Here is a 26076-nt window from a genome sequence, read left to right on the forward strand (position 1 = left end):
ATCTCTCTCCAATTAGGCAGAGGGAAGTTGTGGGGGACAGTGTCAAAGGCTTTACAGAAGTCCAGACAGGTGACATCCATAGCCCTCTCCTTGTCCACCGATGTGGTCACTCCATCATAGAAGGCCCCTCAGTTGGTAAGGCAGGACTTGCCCTTGATGGAGCCATGGCTGTCCCAAATCACCTCCCTGTCCTCCAGGAGTGCCTTAGCACAGCTTCTAGGAAATCTGTTCCATGATCTACCCAGCCACCAAGGCTCATCAAATGCACATCTGTCAAGAAGACAAAAAAACCCCCCAGAGAATATTTATTTTTCACAATCTGATGATTCCTTTGGAGCAAAACTCTGGAATTAGCTCAGGCTCATCAGAAGCGCAGAATTACAGAACCACCGAATGGGTGAGGTTGAAGGGACCACCATGGGGTCATCTGGTCCCACCTCCCTGCTCCAGCAGGGCCATCCCAGAGCACATGGCACAGGATTGTGTCCAGACAGTTCTGGAATATCCCCAGTGAGGGAGACTCCACACCTTCTCTGGGCAATCTGTCCAGTGCCTGGTCACTGCACAGGAAAGAAGTTGTTCCTTATGTTCAGGTGGAAAAAAAATCAGGCTACACAGTTCTGTACCAAGGGCTTATTCTGCACCTTTTCTTCCCATTTTATTACATATAGAAAATGGAGTGTTTAGCGACCCAGTGAGACCTGAAATGGGGGGCGGGGGGAAGGGGCTTGGGTCCCTCAAGCTGTGCCAGGGAGGCTTAGTTTGGATACTGGGAAAATTGCCTCCCCAGAGTTTTCCAGCCCTTGCACGGGCTGCCTGGGGCAGCGATGGAGTCCGCACCCCTGAAGGGATACACAAGCCGTGTGGATGTGGCACCTGGGGACACGGGTGGGCCTAGCAGTGCTGGGGGAGCGGCTGGGGGAGGGCTGTTTGTGGTTTTTAGGAATGAGTTCTTCCCTGTGAGGGCGGTGAGGGGTAAAGGCGGGGGGGGCGGGGGGAGGGAAGGGAAAACGGAAGGAGCGCGCGCGCGCACCCGCCATGCGCGGCGGCTCGGTGGTGACGTCACCGATGACGAACACGCGGTGCTCTTATAAATGCGCGGCCGCGGCGCCTGCCCCCTTTCGCTCCGCGGCGGCCCAAGGTGCTGAGTCCTTCGTACGAAGCTAAGGCCGAACCACCCGGCGACCAGCACCGCGCCCCGCCATGGCCTCCGTCTCCGAGCTCGCCTGCATCTACTCTGCCCTCATCCTGCACGACGACGAGGTCACCGTGACGGTGAGTGCGGGCGCACAAGATGGCGGCGGCCGCGCGGCATGGCCGCCTGAGGGCCGGGCCGGGCGGGCTCTGAGCCCCCACTGTCTCGTTGCAGGAGGACAAGATCAACGCGCTCATCAAGGCGGCCGGAGTGAACGTGGAGCCTTTCTGGCCGGGGCTCTTCGCCAAGGTGGGCGAGACGGGCCGCGGGCCGGGCAGGGGCGGCGTGTGGGGCTCTCCCCCACACACCCCCCGTGTTAACGAGGCTTCGCTGCCGCTTCTCGGTCTCCGCAGGCGCTGGCGAACATCGACATCGGAGCCTGATCTGTAACGTGGGAGCGGGCGGTGGAGGGGCTCCGGCTGCCGCCGCTCCCGCGGGTGGTGCCGCGCCCGCCGGCGGAGCCGCCCCCGGTAAGTGGCGGCCGTGTCCGAGCGAGGCACGGAAACGTGGATCCATGGAACAGCTTGGGTTGGGAGGGTCTGAAAGGGCGTATCTCTCCAACCCCCCTGCTGCGGGTAGGGACGGTTTCCACTGGACCAGGCTCTTCTGAGCCCCATCCAACTTAGCTTCGAACACTTCCAGGGATGGGGCAGCCACAACCTTGCAAGGACCAGTGACACAAGCTGTGTTCATGAGGTTTGCCTTACAGTATCTGTGTGAGTGTTCTCGGTCAAAGCACCCTTCTATTGAGAAAGGCTGGCACATAAAGTCAGTGTACAGGATTAGTGTTCCCTCAAAATTAAGACTGCTCTTCCTGTAATGTCATCAGGATCGTACATTAGCATCTCTTCTTAAAGTTTTAAAGGTTTGATAGAAATGAATTCTGGAGCCACTTTGCTAATACTGCAGACACTATTCTTGGGCTGCTGGTTTAGCTTGTTAGGACTGCTCAGGTCTTCATGCTTGATGTTACAGTCATTGTATGTGAAATCCTTTGTGACAAGTGACTTCTGTGAGCAGATAAAAAGATAAATCTTGTCTTTCTTTTCCAGCTGAGGAGAAGAAAGAAGAGGAGAAGAAGGAAGAATCAGAGGAATCTGATGATGACATGGGCTTTGGTCTTTTTGACTAAGTTTTGTACCTGCCTGTAATAAAGAATATCTACTTGTACTCGTGCCTCTCAGGTGGATGTTTGTGAAGGGGGCTGGGTGGACGATGGCCAGGTTACCTGCAGCTCCTGGTAATCGCTCTCCTGAGTCCTCAGCAGGGGGCTTTACAACTTGTCAGGTTTTTTTTGGTGCTTCAGAAGTACAGTTAAGGCTCCTAAAGGCACCCACAGCCTCTGGACAAAGGTGGGAATGAAATCCCAGTGAGCACAGCTCACACAGGGATGTGGTGACAGCTTGGAGCTGCAGGATATCGTATTCAGTAAAAGGGCTGAGGGTTTGCTAGTGCTGCAGCCTCTGTGGTGACATCTCTGGTTTCAGCAGCAGTGCAACTCCCATGGCACCTGTGCAGGGGCAGCAGCAGCACAGCAGAGTCGGGGGCTTTTCACAGTGGGGGAAAAGGCTGCAATTCTCAGGTGAAGGACTGAGGTTCTGAAAGGTGTAGAATGTATTTACCTTTCCAGACTTTTAAAAAAAGTCTGAAAACTGGTTTGAAGGGTGGGTGTGGGAGGTGATGTAATGCTGCACTAGAAAGGAGCTACTTAAAAAGAATGTATTTCATAAATAACTTCTGAACAGGACTTTTCCAGAGCAATTGAACAAGGTAAGTAAGGGCTGTGTTCCAAATAGTATTCCAAAGCATTGAGGCATTCCAAAATTTGTGTGTAAGAAGGGCTCCAAAGTTGGAGAGAGTTGTTCCACATCCACACCAAACACTGATGCACTCTGCACTGTCCCATCTTTTACATTTATATAAGAACTTTATGATGCGATGGCAGGTATTTGTATTATCAACTCATTTATATCTAAAAAGACACAGGTACTCAGGGAAGAATTCTGCAGTGCACACACACAAAATAACAGACTCAGAGTTTCACTGGTAACACCTTTTTAATAGGTCAAAGTAACTGTACAGTTCATTATATTCTTCCTGAGAATAATTTATACCCCTCAACAGCAAAAAGGGAGTGTGGTTTTTATTTTAACAGAACAGATGGCATAACTGGAAAACCAAGGAAAATCTAATTACACTGCTCTACTGTAACTCCTCCCAGGCAAGAAAGACAAAAGGGTGGGTTAGTTAACTACAGTGGGTTTAAAATAGTCGTCATGGCTTTAATCTGTCTTCATAAATTATATAAAAATGGGGGACATGAATGGTTACAGATCTCCTCTAAATGCAGCTCTGAATTGCTCTGGTACAAAGCAGCATTTTCACTTCCAAGGAAAACAACATTGCTACAAAAGAACTGGCACATTATCCTGGTGAAAAAGACGAGTGTTCAGTTGTGTCCTACAGCTAGTTCCAAACAAATGCTTCACACAGTCACATAAAAGTAAAAGGCAGGAAGATGAAGAGGGCTTTAGTTTGTCTTGAAATGACTGAAGTCTTGAAAATATAGCTTTTTATTCTTTCTCTGTAAATCGTGATTAGCATATTGCGAAGTAAGTGTTCTAATAAAAAAATTCCAGTCTGGATAGTTCATATACTGTGGGCAAGAATTCTCAGCCCTGAGGTTTCCCCGAATTCTTCACTTCACAATATCTTTCTCCCATCTGCTGCTCCAACAGTTTTGGCTCCGAGACCGGGACCCGGAGGCAGCTCAATGCGAAGCGTGTCCCATGCGATGGTGTGAACTGCCCTGTGCCCCCGGCTCTGAGTGCCTGAGGGCTGCTGTACAAACCTCATCTGCTGATAATGCCACGTTCTGAATCCCAGCCCAGCTCGGCTCCACGAGAAAGACTTGGTTAAACTGTTGCAATGAGAGAACCAGCGGCCGTGGGGCAGGTCTGGAAGCGAGAGGCGCTGGAAGGCCAGGACTGCACTGGGTTAATCCTCACTGCTGGTGGAAGGTGAAGGAACATCCTGTCACAAGCAGAATTCCGAGGCTGATGATGCTCTTCCCTCAGTGCTTAGTGCGGTCTGGACTGGCTGATTTTCAGTCTGGCTTGATCAATAACATCCAGCAGGTTTTTGGCATCCACAGCCAGGGCGTGAGCAGCTGTCAGCATTTGCTTCTTGTACTCCTGCTGCAGGCTGGTCATAACGTACTGCTGGGCCAGCTTCATCTTGTTGATGAGCTCAGCCAGGTCCGAGTTCAGCAGCTTCTGTGCCATCTCGATCTGCAACGAGACAACCCCATCAGCCCTGGGGGGTGTTTGAAGCACCACACTCAGAGCAATCCCAGAGCCACAGCCCCTGCTTGGGATTCCTGACTGAAACTGGGCTGTTTCTGTGGGCACCACGTGGAGCAGCAGATGGAATCTGGCACCTGCTGCTCCATGCCTGGTGGAGATCAGGAGCAGCCCTGCCAGCTGCTGAACCACCCACTGTAAAACAGCACCAACACCCAAGTAGCAGATTTTAAATGCCACAACTTGGCATTAACAGCTTGTTATGGGTTTTCATGTCCCTTTTAGCATCACTCTTTTTATTACTGAAGCAGCTCTAAAGCATAGAAGTAGCTCTAAAAAATAAAATGGGTCAAGAAGGCAGATACAGGTTGCTTAAGCACATGGCTAAGTCAGGATGAACCTCTGAGATGGCACTTCCAGAACCATTCTCTGCTTTCTCAGTACCACACTCGTTCATGGTTTTGGAGAAAAACTGTTTTACTCCTGAACTTCATTGAAAGCTCTCAGTCACTCCTCATCCAGAGCTACAGGCCACCTTCCAGCTGCACCAAGCTCTGCTCAGTTACCTGCTCAATGGCGTGGTCTGCAAGCAAATGACAGATGACATCTGTGCTAAGAATTAACCCCAGATGGTCTCCCTGCCTTGGAATAGTGGGGTTTATGTCACCTTCCTATGGGTGACACCTCTATCCAGTTTGAAAATCCTCACTAATACCAAGCCTAAGTCCATGCAGCAATTTTAATAAAATTCATTTAATGCAGAATTATAACCCAAGAGTACAGACTGCTCAGGGAGCCAAAAAGTGTGTCTGTGCCAAGAAGGGAGCACCAAAACCTGTCCCAAGTGGCTGAGGCTGAGTGGGAAGGCAATGGCTGAGCATCAGGTGAGCAGAGCTCCACGTACCTCTCTGTGGGTGCTTGCAGGGAGCACTGGGAGGGTCTCATCTACTGTTGCCAGTAAAGTTCTTAGTGCCAAACCAACCTCCTACAAAAAAAAGATTAAAGAAATAAACTTGGAAGAAATGGATGACAGAATTTTAAGAGTGCAAGAGACCGTGGATACATTTAACTCATTTGGATAAGGAGTGAATTGGAACACGCCTGAGGCACTTCAAAATCCCACCTGCAATTTTGTCTATCACCATCAAAACAAGATGCCAAAGGGTTAATAACAAGTTTTTCTCAAAAAAAGTGAAAAGGTGGAGAAGACAGCACATAACTCAACACCCTGGATAAGCACAGGCCAGCTGGGAATGAAGCACTGTTGTCCACAATACTGGGAACAGGATCCAAAGCTCCAACCTCTGACCACAAGTCACCCATCCCATGAACACAGAAAGCTTTTCTACTTCCAGCTTTCCAGACATTTTCTCCCACACCACTTGAAGACCTCATTCAGGGAAGGAATAAAGCCCGACTTTAAGCATTGCCCCGTACCTTCACCATGGGCACGTACTCCTCGGGCGGAGCCGGCTGTATTTTACTGGACATTTCTATCACCGCCTTCACCAGCCCGGTCACGTTCTCGTAGACTTTGTCATTGGAGCGGTCCAGGTTGGCCGTGGGAGGAGGGCTGATCTCCTGCGGCTGAATCTGCAAGCAGAGAGGGGCTGCTGAACCTCCCTTGCCCAGCAGATGGGGCTCAGCCTCTTCCCAACTTGCCGGGAGGGGCTCAGGTTCCCCGTGTTCCCCACAGCCCCCGCCCGGCCCCGCTGCTGCCCTGAGCTGGCCGAGCACGCTGGCTCCAGAGGCTGATGGAAGTTTCTTTTAGTTCTTCTGACTGAACCTGCGAAAAGACACTGGGCAACTTCTACCAGGGTTTCCCTGAAAAGCTTCCAGTATAACTCCTTCAACAGAGAAGTGAATAATTTGAGGAATGAGAGTACTGAGTACTTCACAGGTCTCAGTGGTTCAAGTTCCACTGAGGACAACAGGTATCAGGTTCCTCATTCCAGAAGGGATTTTTGTGCTCCAAAATAACGTCAGAGCACATAGTAACATACTGATATGTTAAAGAGAGAACTGGAATGAGATCATCTTTGAGGGTCCCTTCCCTAATTCCATGATTCTATGATACTATTATTGTTAGAGAAAAATCTACAGCAGGTTAACAAAAATGGTGTCACCAATACAGGTGGGAAACATGGAATGCTTTTAGACAGTTGATTGCCAAGAGATCAGAAAAAAACTAGTAAGTTAAAAATCCTGTGGTCCTTACTCAAGCAGAACTTCCAACAAAGTCGGATATGTCTGGAGTTAAATCCAAGACAGACTGAAATAATCCCAGGTCTGAAATGAAAGAAACTTTGCCAACTTCCTTTGTAAGGTCTTCAGTATCTCTGAACTGTAAAACTATAACCATCCCAGTTTCCTGCAGCTATTCCCTACTACAGGATGCCCAAACCACTCTGTGTGAGAGGGTTAAAGAATTCCTGATTTTCTCCTGGATCTGAGATGGTTCGTGGTGGTTCAGCTCCCTACACTGGGTTACTGCTGCTCTCAAGACTGGTCCCAGCTCCAGAAATGATTCACTGCAAGCACCTGACACCCTGCCTGAAGAAACTGTGAAATAGTTGGATGAGACCTTCTCTAACGAAGGAGTGCAGCATTCAGCACATGATTTGATTCAATTTTGTAGCGTTTCATTAAGTGGGTACCAACAGCTATTACAGCGATTCAATCTAGTGCATTGATCAGAAAATACCTTAGGAGAAAGAACACTGTAATCTCCTCAATCAGCAGGGAAAGACTGTGATTTGAATCAGTTTCAGCAATCAAGAAGTTAAAACAGTCATTTGGCAAAGTCACATGCAAAGACATTTTGGAATAGGGCACGTACACACACGCTCACGCACTGCTTACCCTCCATGGCTATGGTTGAGCAGAATGTGGGGGGGAAGTTAAAGAAATTTACCAAAAGAAGGGAAAAAAAGAAAAACAGTATTAATAAAACTCAGCAGGAAAAAAACAGAAAAAAACCAAACCAAACCAAACCCAAAATATGTGTAGCAATAAGAGACCAGTTAAAAAGCCTGCAACGAAAATGCATCCTCACCAGAACCGGCAGCCACTCGGGTTAGCTCTGGGTCCTGTGTGACAGAGCGACTGCTGTGCACCCGTGTGGGCAGTGGAAGGGTTTGCCATGCACCCCATGCTTCCTCCTGACTAAACACATGGGCATGAGATCATGCAAAGCTGGACAGGAGCAAGCCAGTCTGGCGAGCAGCAGAGTGGTGAGTGGAGCAGAGGGCCTGGGAAACCACCTGTCCTGGGAGCACTGCTGGTCCCTCTACACAAACAGTCCAGGACTCGATGCATTTAAGAAAATGTTGTATTCATCCTTCTGAAACTTTTTGTTTAGGTTAGTTATGATGGGAAATACACAGTCATTTAATTGTGCAGGGCTTGTTCACAGTAACTCATCACAATCTTGGTGAAGAACTACCAAGAACCCATTCTAGGTGATACCCAAACCCTTGGAATTCCAGGCCCTAAACTTTAAAGACTATGGACAGTGTGTTTCTTCGCACTTGGTTTCTCTCTGTTTATCCCCAAACCCAACACCACTGCTCTGCAGAAGTCCTGAGTTTCCTCATGGAACTGGCTGACTCTGCCTCACCCAGCAGCTCCCTAAAGCCTGCCCTGCAGTCTCCCGACAGCAGGCAGTTCCAATCCTCTTAATTTGTGTTCTCCCTGAAAAGGGAGTCTGAACTGGGTGTACAGAAAAGGGAGTCTGAAATGAACCCTAGAAGCATCTTCAGTTTAAGGACTGCAGCCATTAAAAAAGCTATGCCAAAAAGTAATGGGCTGTTTTTTTCAAGGGACATAACCCAATTTCAAGAAAATTTGGACAGAAAAAATCAAAATCAGCCATTCTTTCCTACTCAAAAAGCTATTTAGTACACAAATCCTGTTCACTTGTCATTACTGATGTCTCTGGCTGTTCAGGTTTGTTTGTTTTCAAAAAACATTTTTTATGTTCCAGTATCAGCATTTAAAAAGGAAATTTTAGAGAAGCCAAGTTTAGTAACACATCTGTTACTGCTTTTTGACATTTTTTGAGGCTTGGCAGCTCGTAAAGCACTGGCATCAGATTATAATAAATAATCCTGCTCAAATTCACCACTGCTGGATATTTACACTGATTCTTAAACATTCCAATAATCCCAGAACAAGAGCAGGACTGAGACAGGCTGGCAGTGGCTAGGATCAAGTTGTGCTGAACACACTGCTCTGATGGCAGGTTTTGAATTTCATGTTCAGATGAACTGGGCTTTTTCTATATTTTCTTAAAGCACCTAAAATAAGGGTCACTTATCCCAGCTGCTGTGGCCACCACACCATGGATTCCTGCTGTTTACTACAGGCTTGGCAGGGCTGTTTCCTGGAGATTAGAAAGGTGGCAGAGTCCCACAGGCAGGGAACAGCACACAAAGGGATAATTTTGGGAGTGCCTGACATTTGGGAGTGCTCCTAAGGAGCAGTTCTGTGGACACCAACTGCAGCAGGGGCAGGACACAGCACCCTGCAGCACCTCTGCTACAAAACTGCTGTTGAGTTTCAGTTTTGGCTTTACTGCTATTTATGGGAGATGAAACAAGACATCAGGAAGTATCTCACTCTCAGGTCAGACAGCCCATTTCCCCTCTTCCCTTGTCTCCCAGAGCTGGTAGGGTTTGAGGAGCCCTGGTGCTGCAGCAAGAGCTTTTTGAGCACCACAGTTTGGACAGGTCTCATCTCCCTATGACCAAGGACAGGAGACTTGGGTACCACGCCCTGGGATCCCTGGGTGTGCTCCTTCCTCCTGAGCAGGGAGCTGGGTCCATTTGGGACACTTCATACACTCTTTAAACTAGAAATAAGCTCACCTTATGGGCAGGTTCTAGGTGAGGAACACACTGAATCACAGCCAGAGAGAACCTGAGTTCCCTCCCCACTCCCCTGGAGAGCTGCCAGGGCACACTTGCCCCACGACAACATTAACTTGTGAAGTTTGGTTGCCTTTTGCTTTCCACAATCTCTACTTCAGGAACACCAAACTACCTCGGAGCAGTCATGTTTGATTTGCTGGGGGTGTTTCACGTGGCCCTGGTAACGTTCCATTTGCTGGGGGTGTTTCACCTACCTTCACGCCCTCATTGTAGCTGTCCACGGGGCTGTTGAGGCTGGCGAGGCTGCCCAGGTGCCCGGGGGCTCCGGGGCGTGGAGGTTTCTTTGGCGGAGCTGCGTGATCTGCTCGACAAAAAATGTGTTTTTAGAGCACCAACGTGTCAGATGTACCTGCAGCCTCTGGTCTGCCAGCACTGCACAGGCTGCACGTGCCCTCCTCTGCAAAGGTGGACATCTTTAGGCATCCTGCAGTAAACCCATTGTTTGTGGGAGCTGCACTTTATGAGAACAGGATTGTTTTAGTAAAATACTTTGAAACTCTTCTTGTGGGGCAACTGCTACTGCTCTGGGCACACTTGGTACCTGTGTCACCCCTGGTACCACAGCTGAGTGCCAACATGCTGTGTGTGCCTGGGTAAACTGGACTTCTTCCTGGCAGCAACCCTGGGTGTGGTTCACTTTTGAGACCAAGAAACCCAGCTTTAGGTTTCTACTGCTGTTTTACATGTCTGAACTCCACACTGGGTGAATTCCCACTCTGACTCAGCTTCCTCTAGACATTTCCTGCTTGTTGATCTAAACACTTCCTTGGCTTTGCTGACTGTATGTCTGAGGCCTGCACGGGGAACCTGAACACACAGTACACAAACATCAATGTGTAGTACCTGGAACTGAGTTTCACCCTGTATGGAAATACTGCCATGAACTTTTGTTCATTACTGCTGCAGCAAGATTTGTAATCAAGGATTCAAAATGACAGTATCTGCATTTACTGCTTACCTGGTTTTCCCACAGGTTGATATATGTGCTGGTTACCAGCCTATAAAATAAAATAAACATATAAAGTAGTTATTGCAGTGCTCACAGCTTTCATAAGCACTGTCTCAATCTCAAATACTGAGAGCAGACAGTTCTCAGCACATTTCCCACCGGTTAAAAATATATCCTGATTCACCATCGTCAGTCCCTCACTACAGGTCTATTACTTAGAAAGTAAGAAAAGAATCTGCATGTATTTTGTAGCGCTCACAACACCCCGGGCCTCGACATTACAGTTCACCCTTCCTTACTACTCAAAGGTGGTGGGACAGTCACAGGTATTTTTAGTCTGTGTCCACAGATCCAACTGTAGAGGTCATGGTGGTGAAGGAGAAATGGCAACACAACGAGAGACTCCAGAACTTCCTGCTGTTGCTTTTTGGTTTTGTTGCAATGCTCTTAGTCAAGGTCCATTTGCTTATTCATTTGGAAGAATTTATTAACAGACGGAAGTGACTTTCCCTGATAACTGCATTCATACATCCTCTCTGCCAACCTCGGTCACCAGGGTGAGCAGCTCCAGTGTCAGCACAATATTAAGGAATTACTTCTGCATCAACTGCCCTTGCCCTTGGGGGTGATTTTAACTTCCCAAAATTCAACTGGGAATATCATACAGTGGACGCAAAGAGGTCCACGAAATTTCTGTGAAGGTAACTTCTTGGTGCAGGTATTAAGGAAGCTGACTAGGAAAAGTGATTCCTGGAATTCTTGTTTGTAAACAGAGAGAGACTCTTGGGCAAAGTGGTGAGTAGTGGCTGCCTTGGTCATGGTGACCACAAAGGAGTTGAGTTTCAAATTGTTGGAGATAGGAGAAAAAAATCCAGCAAAACTTTTGCTATGTAGAGAGCGGACTTTGGGTTCTTTCCAGGAAATAGTGACGTCCCTTGGGAATCTGCTTTTGAAGGAACTGGAGTCCATGGATGTCAGGTGCTTTTTAAGAGCCATCCTTTAAGAGCACAGAGTGGGAAGTTCCAGACTGCTGGAAGTCAAGCACGCAGGACAGAACAGGGCCTGGCAGAGATGGGATCTTCTAGCACTTAGGTGGACAAAGGAAGTGTACAGCCTTTAGAAACAGGGACAGGTGACATCCCTACATAGATGTTGTTCACCACCGCAGGGAGAGAATTTGTGAGACAAAGCTTGACCACAGTTTCACCTGGACAACACCACAAAAAAGGGCTTTTTAAAAACTGCAACAGCAATAGGAGAACCAGAAATTACATTGGTCTCTTGCTCAGTGAGGTTGGTCACCTCACAAACAGGGACACAAAGTGGAGACATTCAGTCATGTCATTAATTTTGATTCGTGCTGTTAACCTATTTCAAATCTGATAACCCCACGGGAAAAGAAAGGGAGCAAGAGAGGGAGGACAATAAAATCCCACTAAAACAATTCTTACATTTGTACTTCCAAAAAATTGCGTATTGAAAGTAGAGGTCAAAAGAATGTGATCAGTCAGGAACTACCAAAATGTGAGTGTTAACTTCTCATTTGTATCACTGCCCAATTTCTCATCCTCTCAGTCAGAAACTCATATTGACTCACAGCAGCATTAGGCATTTCCCACTGCAAATGATGCCAGAGTTATGTTCTGAATCTACTGAGAACTTCCAAGATCAAATTACTAGAAACGTAGTTAACATGAATTAGAGTCTCTTTTAAAACCCATTTTGTCCATGACCACAAAGTGTTTTCTTCACACTCTTTCAAATGGGGTGTTACTTTGTACTACCTTGCCTGGGCAGATAGGACTTCCCCTAGAAACAGTTTGGGATCTGGGGCTGTAACCTGTGACAAGACCTCAAAATCTCCTTGGCATCTCAAAGCATCTTCACAAAATGCACAAAATGCAGCAACACTTTCCTTGCTCTTATATAAAGATGCAACAACAGCCAAGGCCTAACAGTAACTAATAGTCTTCTCAAATTTCATGGAAAAAAATCTTAGGAGCTTCCAGACATGAATGTCTCCAGAGACCATGCTGCAGTGTGTCATTATTACACTCATTCATGACTGTGTCTTGGCTGCAAATGCAGGAAGAATCCCTAAATTTTTAAGTAGTGAAGAAATGCTGAAGCCGAAGTATGAGTTTACAGTCGTATCCCAAATGAAACAGGAAGGTGAATTTAAAATATCCACTACTTTACAGGTGACCCCTGGGGAGAAACAGTGGATGAAGCACCAGGTTTGTGTCACTAACAGTCCCTAGCCTAATCCCCCTTTTCCATCGGTATGATGCAGAGATTCCAATGGCAATTAAACAATTGAAGAGATGGTTTTAGTTAAACAGACAGGAGTTAAGCCACTAAGAAAGAACACTCAAGCTACAGCTGCTGTCTGGGAATAAAGGAATGGCTGTGGAGTTTATTCCAACTGTTTCATAGTGGATCATTTACCCCAAACACATTTCTGGGTAACACAACAGCAACATTTACATTCCTTGTGAGAAAACCCTTCAGCTATTTAAACAACTGCAAAAGTTACTTTTATCTTGCTTCCTGTTGACAGAACTTGCAGAAAACAATCCACTTTTTTAAATAAAAGGCCCAATTCTACAGCACATGAGCACTTATTGCAACATATTTGTGGAAACATTTTAATATTTGTTTCAAGAACAGTTTCAGGGGGGAAAAAAACCACCCAACCAACTAACCCCAAATCCCCCAAACTGATGAACTGTGCTGCATGAACCACGTTGCTGTGGCTGCTGTTCCCACAGAAGCTGAGCCTCTTGGAAAGCTGTACAACCATGTAGTAACAGTGGAAACGTTTAGCAAAACCTTTAAATCATCTCCCACACCCGAGACAGTGGACAGCATGTTCTACCAGGAAACTGGAGGAAGAGCTGGGAGAAGAAAAGATCCCCCCCACACTTACTGGGCCCTGGAGACCTCCGTCCTCCCGGTCGATGCTGCCTCTGGAGAGCCGCACGTCGGGTTTCTGAAACAAAAATCAAACGTTTCACTCTGTGCTCTGCTTACCCAGAGTTGCGCCCTCAGCTTGGAGGCAGTGTAAAGATAGGGAAATCCCGTTAAAAATGCACACTGACAAATCCAGATGTCATTTCACTGCAGTCCCTGCGCCCCCGCCGCCGCCACCGGGGCCTTGGCTGCTCCACCAGCACCCGCCCTCAGCACGGGAGTAAAAATGCTCTACTAAATATCCATAGTACCACTGCCCTAACACAACACTGGAAAACCTGCATTTTCGTTTTCTCAAAGGCAGCAAAAGTTGGGTTTTTTTCTAAAAAGAAGCTTGCTTCCCAACAGCAAAATTCCAACCACAGGATGAGAAATGCTGCACATTAATTCCCACTTCCTGCCCCAGGATGGCTTATATGTACTTGGCTCCCTCTCCAAGCAAATGGGGCCAATTACTGGAGCTCTCTAAACACTCCATTTGGATACAGCCAGCCAGCAAAGCTATCCAGATGCCCTTTTCTCCCCATATAAGCAACAAACAAATTTCTATTTTCTGTGTTTTAAGCACAATACAGAAACCCAGGGCTTGGTTGTTTTTAAAAGGAAAAATAAAACCACATCAATTTTGATTTTTTTTTCCAACACAGAAACCACTCATTTTTTTTCATAGAAAATCTTTAATTGGAAGGGACCCACAAGAACCCCTAAGGTTCAGCTCCTGGGCCTGCACAGGAAAACCCCACTCATCTCTGCAGCAAATACAGGTATATTTATTCTTCAAGGACAACACTGATTACATGGAAAGACAAAGGAAAAGAGGATGTGAAGCCAAGGTTAACACTGATCTGAAGACACAAGCTCAGCAGAATTACAGTGTGTTTCTAGTGCACCAATTCTGGCATTTAAAACCAGGATTTATCTGACTCTCTCCTATGAGACTGGATGAGGAGTCACTGATAACTCAAGGGATAAAATGGTCACACATAGCATGAGAATACACATTTTTTATTTAGAGAAAGGTAAGTGTAACTAAACACACTGAACTGACCCCATGTTCTCTCAGAGCTAATTTCAGGGGACAAATATATCCTTTTCTTGTTTAAAGCTATTTGAGATCCCTTCCTCCTTTAAGAACACTAAAGAATAATTCCAACTCACATATCCTGCTAAATGACCCTAAAAGCCAGCAGGGCAGAAGGAACCTGCAAAAACACACTGATATTGATCTTTTGTCATTAAAAATAGTCCAGTTGTGCTGCCAGGCTGTCAGAGGGCTTATATTTGGGGTTTTCATTCAGTGTTCTGCAGACTGAGGCACAGACAGAGACAGCCACTCCCTGAAAGAACTTGCAGATTAAAAATAGACAAATTGTATCAGACAGGGAAATATTTAACCCCATCTTAAACACTAAGAACTGAAACAGACACAAGTGGTCTCCTAATGTTTTTCCAGGAATTTGTGGCAGATTTTAAGATGAAACAGACCGCTGACTAATCTCCAGTTTATTTCCTTATTATGATGAAGGAATTTTTTCTGATTAAAGTCTCATTTGACATGAGTATGCTTGAAACTTCACTAGACAGGTAAAGCCGTGATTCTCATCGTACTTTTCAGCTAAAGCACATAGCTATCCGTGGATGCTAAAAGGCAGGAGCAGAGGAATTTTTCAGCTACTGAAGCATTTGTGAAGTTTTTCCTTTCTCATGCTTCAGCTGAGAAACAGAGAAATCCAGCTTCTCACAGCTTTTCTGTGAAAGCTTTCACTCTCATGCAAACTGGATGGACTACACCTGCAGGCTGCTGTGAGAACAGTGGAATTGTTTCCAGTCTTGTGGAATAATATTTTGAAATGGGTGGTTATACTGCTCAGCCACTCACTGCGGTGGGTGGCCAGCCAAGGGCCAATCATGTAATTTCTCTTTTGCAAACCATGCTATCAAAGGTATGGGTGATTAAACGAGGTCGCTTCGGCCATATCATCTGACCTGGACTTGTGTCGTGATGTTGCCATCTCTCTGGGAATAACAGTGACAGCTATCCTTGTTAAATATCCATATAAAGCATATGATAAACTACATTTCTGTTACACTGATGCTCACAATTTGTCATCATTTCACGTTCATTTCTAGCCAGGAAAGTGTCCAAACTCTTTGGAAATAACCAAAGGCTATTTTATCACAGAGGGCTTTAATGCTCTTTGCACTGATAGCAGTTTATTACTCAAAAGATGCACCTTAAAACATAGAATGCTTTGGGTTGGAAGAGACCTTCAGGATCACCTCATTTTAACCCCCTGCCATGGAAAGGGACACCTTCCCCTGGACCATCTAGACCATGTCCCTCAGACCAGACTCCACAGACAATGAAATATTAAGCATTTTTAAAGAGTCAGAAGCACAAAAATGCACACTAGTCCAAATAACAGGGTTTTTTTCCTAGTAATACAAGCAAAAAGTTAAATTAGCAGACACAATATCCATCTCTCCTCCTCCTCATCTTGCTAAGAAGGCCCCTCCTTCCAGTATCCAAAGTCTCCACGTCACAGCAACAATTCCATTCCCCAAGTCTCCACCAGCAGTCAACATGCAGCACATTGAGTTCCCTTCAGGACACCCCATACATGGACAGCACACAACCCACAGCCCAGGAACTGCTGCACAGAAAGGCTGCAAATGCTCATAAAATATCACAAAAATTATGATTATTAACTTGACAAATGCTTCACACATTACAAAAAAACCCAAACCAAGTCCTATTGACCACCCCCACAAAAGTAAGACTGTGGAGGGCAGTGGTGCTGACCTGGCATCTCCAAGAACCTGATCCTAAACTGCAGATCCCAGGTGCCAGGGGGTGATGGCAAACCTGAGTGACCCCAAGCAGCTGCACCCCTGTGACCTGCACAGCTACACCTTAGAAATAAGGAAAAAAATCCTTTAGCAGTACATAAGCTTCTTTCAACTTCCACAAACATTCTCCTCTGCCCCATCAAAACTTGGGTAGTCAGGAACACATGGAAAAGCAGGAAAGTGTTCAACTTTTGTGTCCAATGACTAAGAAAAGGCACAATTATATATTTATTGACTTTAGTGTTCTAATAAATTCTAACAACTCCCATTTGACTAAATGATATTCTGATTTACTCTTTTGTGTAGATGTGGAAATGTCAGAAGGCAAACTATTTTACAGTAAAAGGTGATTCTGATGATCAAACTCCCATCATATTTTGAAGTATTATTCAGCAGCAATTCATACTCTTGTGCAGTTGCAAGAGATTTAATTTGAGCCCCCCATGCTGCCATGACAGCAATGCACTGCTGAACTTTTAATACTGAGATCCTTGAGCTGTACCTTGAGCTGTTTAATGCAACATTCTCTAGGTCAACAGTCAGCCTCACACCAAACCTGTTCTGTACTTCACACACCATTTCACAGCCCCAAAGAACACCCTGCCATCTTTCCAGTCCCTGCCATGGCTCTGGACGCTCAAAAAACCACATAGAGGGAGAACTGTATGTTGTTAAAATCTTGCAGAAAAACAAAGTCCTTCAAAAGTAAATGGATTTTTTTTCTAATAAAGAAGCCTACTATCTGAAATCTTTGCAAATGTCAAGAGGAATTTTCAGACAGGATGTGTACGTTGACAAACTGGGACATAATCTACTTTATTTCCAGTATTTCTGGTTACTTGCTAATAAAATAACATGTAAGCCTTGGAGTTCTCAGGACATGCTGAATTGCAATGTCTTGGTGGGATTTTCTCAGGCTAAAAATTAAATTCTTATTTTAGTAACAGTTCACATCAATTACACTTGAATTGCAGTTCTCAGTGTCAAAATAGGACAAAACCACAACTATGTGGGAATTTCAGAGAAAAAAAAAACAAACCCAAGCATGATAAGGAAACTATGTGAGTTATTTCTTCTTAAGCTATCCCAGAAAGGACTATAAATTTCTTAGTACAAAACTGTTCTGTCTGCTGAGGAGTTACTAACAGGCATGTACATACAGATCTTTATTTATATGATTAAAAATAATGCACATAACATCAGTGCAGCTAGAAAGAAAGGTTCAGACTGGAAACTCCATATAAAGGAAGGAGCAGGCAATTAAATAAGCCTAGAAGAAGAAAAGTGTAAAATGTTCAAAGATAATTTTTTATTGTTTTATATTGTTTGAAGTGCAGGCATTTCATCTTCCACCTGAATGTGCCCTGGACAGAGACTGTGTCCTGCAGTGATCTCTATCAAACTTTAGGCGCAATAATGCTTTGTGTGTCTCCACTTCAGCTTTCCCAAATATAATTCACATATTTCTGTCCTTCCTGGAGAGGATCACCTCCACAGCACTTCTATCAAGACAGCATGAAAGTTTAATCATCAAAAGTTTTAATCAACATCCATCAAAGCTGCCAGACCTAGTGCTGCCTCCCCTCCCTGTCAGGGGGTGTGAGGGACTGTCAGTCCTAGATCCCCCAAAATCAACCCCTCCAGTTCTCTCCTCACTTCCCAATGAGTGTATTTGGTACAATTTAGAATTAAGCACTTCTTCACTCTTCAGCTTTTACACAACAGATTTGTTTTTGTTCAGGAGCTTTCCACGAGGAGAGACCTGTTTGTTTTCTCTTTTTACAGCAGAATTTCCAGAATTCTGGATTCTGTTAAGGCTGCATCTTGCACAACATTTCTATCCTTTCAAGTACTGACTAATCCCCATGTTCTCCAAGGACCGGTTTCAGGGAAACTGCTTACACTGATAACTTCCCCAAAGACCTGCACATTTCCATTTCAATGCCACTGCAACTGAATTCCCCATCTGCAGAGTCCCTTCCAGCAGCATCAGTGCTGTTTATCCCTGTATAACGTGCTGTGAGTTGTATTTTCTCCCTGCAGAAGCAGCAATAAATTTCAAGTCATGAGCAAGTTGGTGTTACTCTGGGGAAACAAAAATTGTACTAACAGAAACCCACAGAGGATTTTTTATCTTGTTGCAGTGTCTTACATTAAATGATTTGCAGTGATCCCCTGTGAGTCCAACTCTCAGTAGTACAAGTGGGATGTGCTGTAGAGCCCGAGGACTGAGTAAATAGAGCAGCTTTTGGAAGTAGACAGTTTACATTGAAAACACTACACATGGTTACAGAAGTTAAATATTATAGTTACATAAGTTAAATATTACTATCCGGCTCTACTCTGTTATTCTCTGTGCTCAGAAGGACAAATATTCTTTGAAGCCTGCCTAAAGCAGGCAAGGGAGGGCCAGATTTCTTCTCCCTACATCACTTGAAATGAAAATAGGGAAGGCCCTTCTTCCAAGAGCAGAAATGTTAATTGTCACTGACTAGAGGACAGCAGCCAAGGAGCATGTGTGTGTAATATCTGGCTTATTTCTATGCTAGACATCATTATATGGCCTTAATGCCTCAATAAATGGCTTATTATTACATGTTTGAGCTCTCATGTCTGAATTGTGGATATCCTTCAGCAGATCTGCAAGGTCTCCAAGAGTGACTCCCCACAATGACTTTTCCACATCTTCATTTCCTCAGGGCTAACCTAGAAACTCAGCCACATTCCTTTTCCAGGAAACAACCATCTATAAACCGAAGATTCCCCTGACACACATCCTGCTGTGGGCTCACAGGCACCTTGTGGCTCCTGACATGAGGTGTAAATCTGTAACAGGCATTCAAGGGTGAACCCCAAAGTCTGTACAGTCAACATATTAACGTGGAAAGAAAAAGAACTGAAGTCTCTTATGGATTCCAACTCCTCAACAGAATAGATGCAAGAGAGATGGTGTTTCCTCACAATAAAACTAACACAAAATGGAAACACAGCAAATCTCTTCCAAACAGATGCTACGATTGTACTACAGATGAAAGAAAAAATCAGCAAGTTCCTTCTCAACATCAATTTAGGGGATGATAAACACCCTAATGGTACAGAGACTGAATCAACAAACACTACAAATAATCATCATTTATTCTGCAGAAAAAATCAGGAAGTTTTCTGCAGAAAGTTCCCACACAACCTACTGCCACCACCTGCAATGTCAATGCCTCATTCCCAGAAAACACGTAATTCCACAAAAAGTTCTTGGCCATCTTTAAAGTTTTAACCGTCAGTGGGATGAGTCTGACTTGGGTTGTGTAGGTCACAAGCAACTGGTGCCACATAAGACTGGAAAAGCTAATGCCTAAATTAGGGAAGAAATTTTCCTTTCCCCTCCCTCTCTTCAGACCAAGCAATCTGGCTACAGTGGTTTGTTTGCTGTCATCCCAATGGGAAACTGCAAATTCCCATGTGGACTTACAAAGGAAACCAGTTTCAACACCCATTAATCAAAAGTCACTTCTTAGCTCAGGCACAATGTGGATCTCAGCTAGAAGATGTCATGGACATGGGGGCATATACCAGTAGCTAACACAGAGGAGATTTCCAAACTGAAACATTCCTTGAAATATGCCTAAGATCAAGCACAGGGCTGATGTTTGTCACAACCCACACCACAGCACTGTGAATTATCCACCTGTCCTGCGAGGCTCAGGCACCCACAGGCTCCTGGTAAAATGCTACTCCAACCTTCTGCTCCATATGTAGCCATCAGCCTCATGTAGGAGAAATTTAACACACAACTCGAATTTTCACAACTGGATAGCCAGAGCTGAACCAAAAAACGTACACCAGTGGCACTGACAACAAGGAACTGGAATTGCAAAGAAACAGCATCAGCAGATCCCATTACCAATGATTTCTTCTTCCTGCTCTGGGTGAGGTTCAGAGCTTTTCCCCTCCTCACAAAGCTCCCTCTTATACTATTTCTTCCCACTAACATGTGGCATTATTTCTCCAGGGAAAGACTGGTTACAACTCTGAGCACAGCCAGGGCCCTTAGATGGCTGATGGTTACATCTTTTTTAGGGATAGAGTACACACAGATCTATCTCTTTAAGAGCAAACAGGCAACCTCTAGATGGGCACAGAATTATACCCACAACTTCCCCCACACAAACACTCAACTGGATAAAATGAGATTCACCAAAAGCCACAGCTGTTCAAGGTATCTGAAACTAGACTCACTAGCTGAACACACTTATTTTAAAACCCACATTTTAGTAGCAACTCCTGTGTCCAGTAAATTTTCTCAGTCCACAGAAGTGACCAGTTTTAGCCAGCTGCAATACAAAACCAAAAATCAGGAGGAATTAAGAAGCTCTGTGAAACAAAGAATTACCAGGAACCGTTCTTCTTTTTCAAGCCAGCGCTGATCTTCTTCCATCTCCTGTTGCTGTCGTATCAACCTCTCCTCCATGAGGTGTGTGGGTAGAACCTGGCTCATCCCTCGGATGTCCAAAGTGCCTGAATCCTACAATCCAGAGGAAGTTTGTTCAGTCTCACAATTTAAAAGTTGTATGAACAGGTGCAAGAACTTAAGAGATTACAAAAGAAAAGATTTTTAGAAGCCAAAATTCTCAGCAGCAGTCAAGCAGAGTTTCTTCAGCTCCTCAAAAACTGAAGCAGAGCAGCAGAAGACACTCTTTCCAGCCCTTTTTTATCTGCCTTGCTCTTAGTCACTGCAACCAAAAACGATTTGAAAGATTCTGTTCTGTTTTTCAGCAATGTTGTCACTTCCTGTATTTGCACTTCATTTAAGTTGGACAAAAAAACCAGATATATCAATTTTGTTTTCTTGGTCTTGAGCAATAATGTAACCATCCAGTTATTAAATGCTGCAAGATACATTTTTTAAAATCAAAACAAATGTACTATTCAGTGTTAGCCAACACTGGCAAAACATGTCACAAAAGCATTTTTAAATGAATTTTTGACCAAATATTTATGCCTGCCTTAAGCTCACAAATATTCCACACACCATACCCCAATGCTGTCTGGAAATCATTAGGAAATAGTGTATAAGTTAGTATTTTTAAAAAAGCCAAGGGAAATTTGGTAACAAACTTCCCTGTATTTAACATGTAGATCTCAGTTATCACTTAAATGTTTATCAGGAACACAGGGAATAGAGCTGGTTAGAGAAGAAAAATATTTAAAACAGAAGCTACAGAAACGGAATCTTTGTGAAAGGAAAAAATGGAATAAAAAAGTGTACAACAGTGGAGAAGGGGAAAAAAAAGACACAAGGTTAAAGGGGGAATTAATTCGATGTTCCTCAGCAGCTCAGTGCAATCATGACAGGCTGGAGAGCACCCAGAAGGAATTCAGCTCAGGAACAGTCTTTCAGACCATTTCATCTTCTCTACTGGGTAAGTTGTAGAGAAGACTCAATCCTTCAGCTGTGCTGGATATCTCCCAAGAGGTATTTTTACGTGAGTGTTCCCAACTCTATGAACAGCACAAAGTTCCAGTAAAGCCTTCTCTTAACAAACACCAAATATTTGCTATCACTCGGTTAAGATAAGTAGTAACAACTTCATCAAGAATTCACGTGAGGTGACACCTCATGGCCAGCCTCACATAGAAGGATTTGTTTAAAAAACAATTCAGTCCGGACTCCCAGCCCACTGCAGTGAGGTGATTTTAAAAAGCACCAGAACAACTCAATTTTCCTATAACAGATCTACCTAAATAACAGACGTAATACAATTTATAATAATAAAAAGTGTATTTAACGGTACAGAACACAGTAACAGATGTGTCAGGTCACCATACCTCCATGTTTGGTTGCCACACTGATATTTCCTGAGGCCGATGGTTCCAGGAATCTGCTTGATCCAGTAGAGAAGCCTGCCCAGGATAAATGCTGCCTGCTATGGCTGGTATCCCATGGGAACCAGGGTAGCCAGACACCTTTGGGGGCAAAAAACCCCACCCAGGCAAAAACAAAGAGAAAACCAGAGATATCAGTAAGACCTGTGCTTCCCCATAATGAAAACATCCCCCTCAAGACAACAAACATGAAAGCACAGAAATGACTCAATTCAAGCAGTCACTGAGATGAGGAAGGGGAAGCAACATCAGAAGAAAGAAGCTGAGCCAAAATATGACACCTCTGTTTTAAGTCTTAGAGGACGCCCATCATAACATAACTATTTTAGAATAAGTGTAACAGTACAGAAATACAACTTTTGAGGATAACTGTTTTATGGTGCCTATCAAGCCAGCGGCATCAGAGCGTGCTCTAACCTCTGCAGTCGAGGAGATCAAAGCCCTCTGAGGACAAAACAAAATCTATAGATACATATATAAGAGCTACACATGCAGGGCTCATGTTCCAGTTAATAGGAGCCTGCAAACATCACCCTACAGAGCCCCATAAAAATGTACCCCCTGCTGTATGTTACAGGCTTAAGGCTTGAGTGGCAGCATGTAATTAGTGTGCTGAGCTGAGTGGCCTGGGAACTTCTCCACAGGAAAATCCAAGTAGTTTTAATGAGCCTGAAATACTTATTAAATCAATGAAAACCTCCCTCTCTTCATGGAAAAAATCCCCTTGACTGAGACAGCTGTATATGGCTGTAGCCTTGAACAAACCTAAAATTGCTCTACGATGTACAACGACAAACTTTTGTTCTAAATTTCTTCAGCAGTTTTAGGAAGAAAGGCAAAACCTGTGAGTATACAATGTGGTAGAGCTGAAGGCAGCAGCTATCAGGACACAGAAAATGAAATACCAATGACCCCAAGGAAAGGCCCCCAGTTAATGCCATTTTATAAAGCAAGTGATTTCATAGCTCAGCACAAATGTTAACATGAACACCACATTCCATCAATAAATATGGAAATGTTTCACTCGTTTCAGGAATCTGAGCACCACATCAGATGCGGAAATATTTGCCATCTGGAGCAAACCTACCAGGCTCAGTTTGGGTTTTTTTTCTATGTAAAACAAAACTCTGTGAACAGAACTGAATTAAAATAAACCATGAAAGAAGTGCATCAATCCCACCAGCTGCAACTAAGATGGAGAACACACATTTGAAAAAAAAATACATGCACGGTATTAAATGTAATACCTGGTAATGATTTGGCTGTACCATATGCTGTGGACTTGGGTAAAACCCTTCACTGGATCTGGGACTAGGGTAACCAGGTCTACTGGGCTGTAAACAAAAAGGAATTTTTAGAATCACTAAACACACAAAACTAAAACCAGAAAATTATGTTTCAGTGAGACAAATATTTACAGGTTTGGCAAACTCCAAAAAAAACCCCAAAACAGATCTCCTATAATTACAAACACTTTTTTTAAAAAAACCTAAAAGTAAGTTTTCCTCCATTTTTGCTTGGCAATGGATGAAGCTGAATTGTTTGCTCAGGATGTCAATAAATAATGCTTGCTCTGTGAATTCTTTGTGTTTATTTAATTGCTTGCACTCCATGACCTGCGCTGTGCTGTTTAACTCTAGAGAGAACATCAGCTAAGAACATAATTCTTAAAAAATTTCCAGGTGCAATACAACTTTGTTTCCAATTTTTGCTGGTAGTTTGTTGCTTTTGTGACTGTTCCCAAAAGTAAATCCTTTTGCTTCAGTAAGAATAACACAAACCAAACTGGTTTGTTTGCACGGCTATTTCCATGTGGTATTCTGAGGTATGAAGTTAGTTTGATAATTAACTTCTGTGTAACTAATTACCTCAAGATGGAAAGTGCTTTTGATCCTATTCTGAACCTCCAAAGATATAGCTGAGGGTTTCTTTATGAATAAGGAATAGCACTGATGGATGTTTCAGGAAGAGAAAAATCAACCAAAGAGGGGAAAAAAACCCCAAACTTCATCATTCTGCAAAGGGCTCCCTCAGTCCTTCTGGCAGTTAAAGGCAACCACATTAATGGACACTGCAGAATTTATCATTGCTTGAGGAAAAAATTCATTATCATTCTGGACTAGGATGTTTTCTGTCTTAGATTTCTAACAGAAATACCACTGAGAGACGCAAGTAGTTTCACAGTATGGATTGTGATAGCTGGGAATTATTTGAGGATGTGTAGGAGTTTAAGACCTATAATCATCTGCAACTCTTACAGTGGATCATCACAAGAATAAAAAAAAAAATCAGTTGTCACCATGAGAAAATTAGATAATAATTAAAAGACTGCTATTTACAAAACTCAACTTGTTCCAATGCCATTATTAAGCACATCCATATTTTACACAAAAGTAGTGTATAAAAAACCTAACCAACAACAGCATCAGATATACACAGTGAGGACACAGTGATCCCTTCAAAACAGATTAACTCCAGTGGCAGAATTAACTGCAGTTTTAACACACCTTTGGTCAAGTGTTTCAGTTCATACATCACACACAAAGGTGCTCATTTCAAATTAACAGCATATTGGTCCAATTTATGCAGTTTATCTGCTTCTGTAAGTTGGAACATTGTTTCCCAGAAACAAAGAGAAAAAAACCCCAAACACACACAAAAATCCCCCACCACCACCACCCTCCTCCCCCCAAAACGTAACAAAACAAAAGGACACCAACCAAAACCAAAAAGTTGCCTTTCTCTGAGTGTTGGGGAATGTGCACAGCACAAGGTGCCACACAACTACTCCTGGAATTATTATCAGCTCCAGAGCCTGGGTGTAACAACTCCAGGAATTCACCACAAACTCTCAGGACATAGACAATGCAGTGGTGACTGCACGGAATTAAACTTCAAAATATAGGCTCAAACTTTCAAGTAACAACTTGCAAAAATAACTCCGAGATCAAGCAGACAAGTCATTTAGAGGGAAGAGGGCTCAGAAACTGGTGAGGCTGGACTCCCACAGCTGCAGAACACATCAGTGACATCCAAACAGGACAGAAATGAAAATTAAGTGGAAACTAAACCACGTACGTTCCTTGGAAACACACCCCTAATTTTCTGTCCAGCAGAAGGAAAATGCAATTAGCTGACTTCTGTCCCATCACTAATGTGTTATAAATAAACTTCACGCTGGCCTGAGAGCTCATCAGAGAACAATTTACAGGAGTGCTACAAGAAAGGAGGGAAAAGGAAAGGCCAGAAAACGATTTTGTGGCAGCTATGGGTGTCTTTTACAAGTTAGAGAAGAAACAGAAAATCTTTAATGCAGTATCCTAGCCCGGCTCAGTTCTAAGCACAGCTCAAGCAGAGCTGGGTCATTTCAGGCAAGGATTCCCAGATGGGACAGAACTGGCCAGAATGCCATGGTTTGAACAAACCCATCAGGGGAGGCTTTGAAGAAATAAACGGAACAGAAAAAGTTTTTGGTTTTGGTTTTTTTTTTTGTTTGTTTGGTTGGTTGGTTTTTTTGGTTTTTTTTAAACACACGTAATTTGCAGTCTTAGCTACCTTGGGAGGAGCTTCATCTGATCCTCCTGAGTCCCAGGATACTGTGACTTGTCGCCTGGATTCCATTCTCATTCGTTCTTCTTGCTGCAGCTTCTCTTCCTCCAGTATTGTACTAAGGAAAACATATTGTAATCAAGTAGAACTCCAGTTCCAGTGACTAACAAACCTCTCCCCACAGCTCCTGCATTTTTCAGAATAATAAACACTACTTAACTTGAAATGCTATAAAATTACTGAAAACCAAACTTCTTTTACATACACTGGTTTTGTTTCTGAAAACCAGGATCAGAAAGAAATATTTCCATAGGATTACCAGGGTGTTTTAACAACAAAAACAGCATCAAATTTTCAGAAAGCTGTGGTTGATCTTGCACACATTTTTTTTTCATAACAGTTCTTTTTATGTGCAATTACACAGAGAAGTCCCCAAAGACAATCAAT

The 26076-nt window shown here is 44.0% G+C and overlaps 2 protein-coding genes across 18 annotated transcripts in view; one reads left to right on the top strand and one right to left on the bottom strand.

The window, feature by feature from the left end:
• The first annotated feature begins 1099 nt into the window (after positions 1-1099).
• Positions 1100-2365, top strand: RPLP1 (ribosomal protein lateral stalk subunit P1). Its single transcript, XM_039548593.1, is given in 5 exon segments — positions 1100-1275; positions 1370-1444; positions 1549-1570; positions 1573-1665; positions 2248-2365. Coding segments are annotated over 5 exon segments (342 nt in total). The 5' UTR covers positions 1100-1203; the 3' UTR covers positions 2328-2365.
• Positions 2366-3233: 868 nt separating this feature from the next.
• PTK2 (protein tyrosine kinase 2) overlaps positions 3234-26076 on the bottom strand; it is a 193944-nt gene continuing 171101 nt past the window's right edge. For 11 of the 17 annotated variants that reach the window (XM_039548588.1, XM_039548587.1, XM_039548589.1 and 8 more), the window contains 11 exons: positions 25636-25747; positions 23328-23414; positions 22024-22161; positions 20588-20719; positions 13307-13369; positions 10387-10426; positions 9623-9729; positions 7360-7368; positions 5935-6090; positions 5402-5482; positions 3234-4485 (listed from right to left, as the gene is read on the bottom strand). In XM_039548588.1, the coding sequence (XP_039404522.1) occupies positions 4276-4485; positions 5402-5482; positions 5935-6090; positions 7360-7368; positions 9623-9729; positions 10387-10426; positions 13307-13369; positions 20588-20719; positions 22024-22161; positions 23328-23414; positions 25636-25747 (1135 nt within the window). In that variant the 3' untranslated portion in view covers positions 3234-4275. The remainder of the gene's footprint in view (positions 4486-5401; positions 5483-5934; positions 6091-7359; positions 7369-9622; positions 9730-10386; positions 10427-13306; positions 13370-20587; positions 20720-22023; positions 22162-23327; positions 23415-25635; positions 25748-26076) is intronic. The other 6 variants (XM_010404705.4, XM_039548583.1, XM_039548584.1 and 3 more) reach the window with 1 other exon arrangement.

The sequence above is a fragment of the Corvus cornix genome, chromosome 2 (assembly GCF_000738735.6).
Source record: "Corvus cornix cornix isolate S_Up_H32 chromosome 2, ASM73873v5, whole genome shotgun sequence".
Lineage (NCBI taxonomy): Eukaryota > Metazoa > Chordata > Aves > Passeriformes > Corvidae > Corvus > Corvus cornix.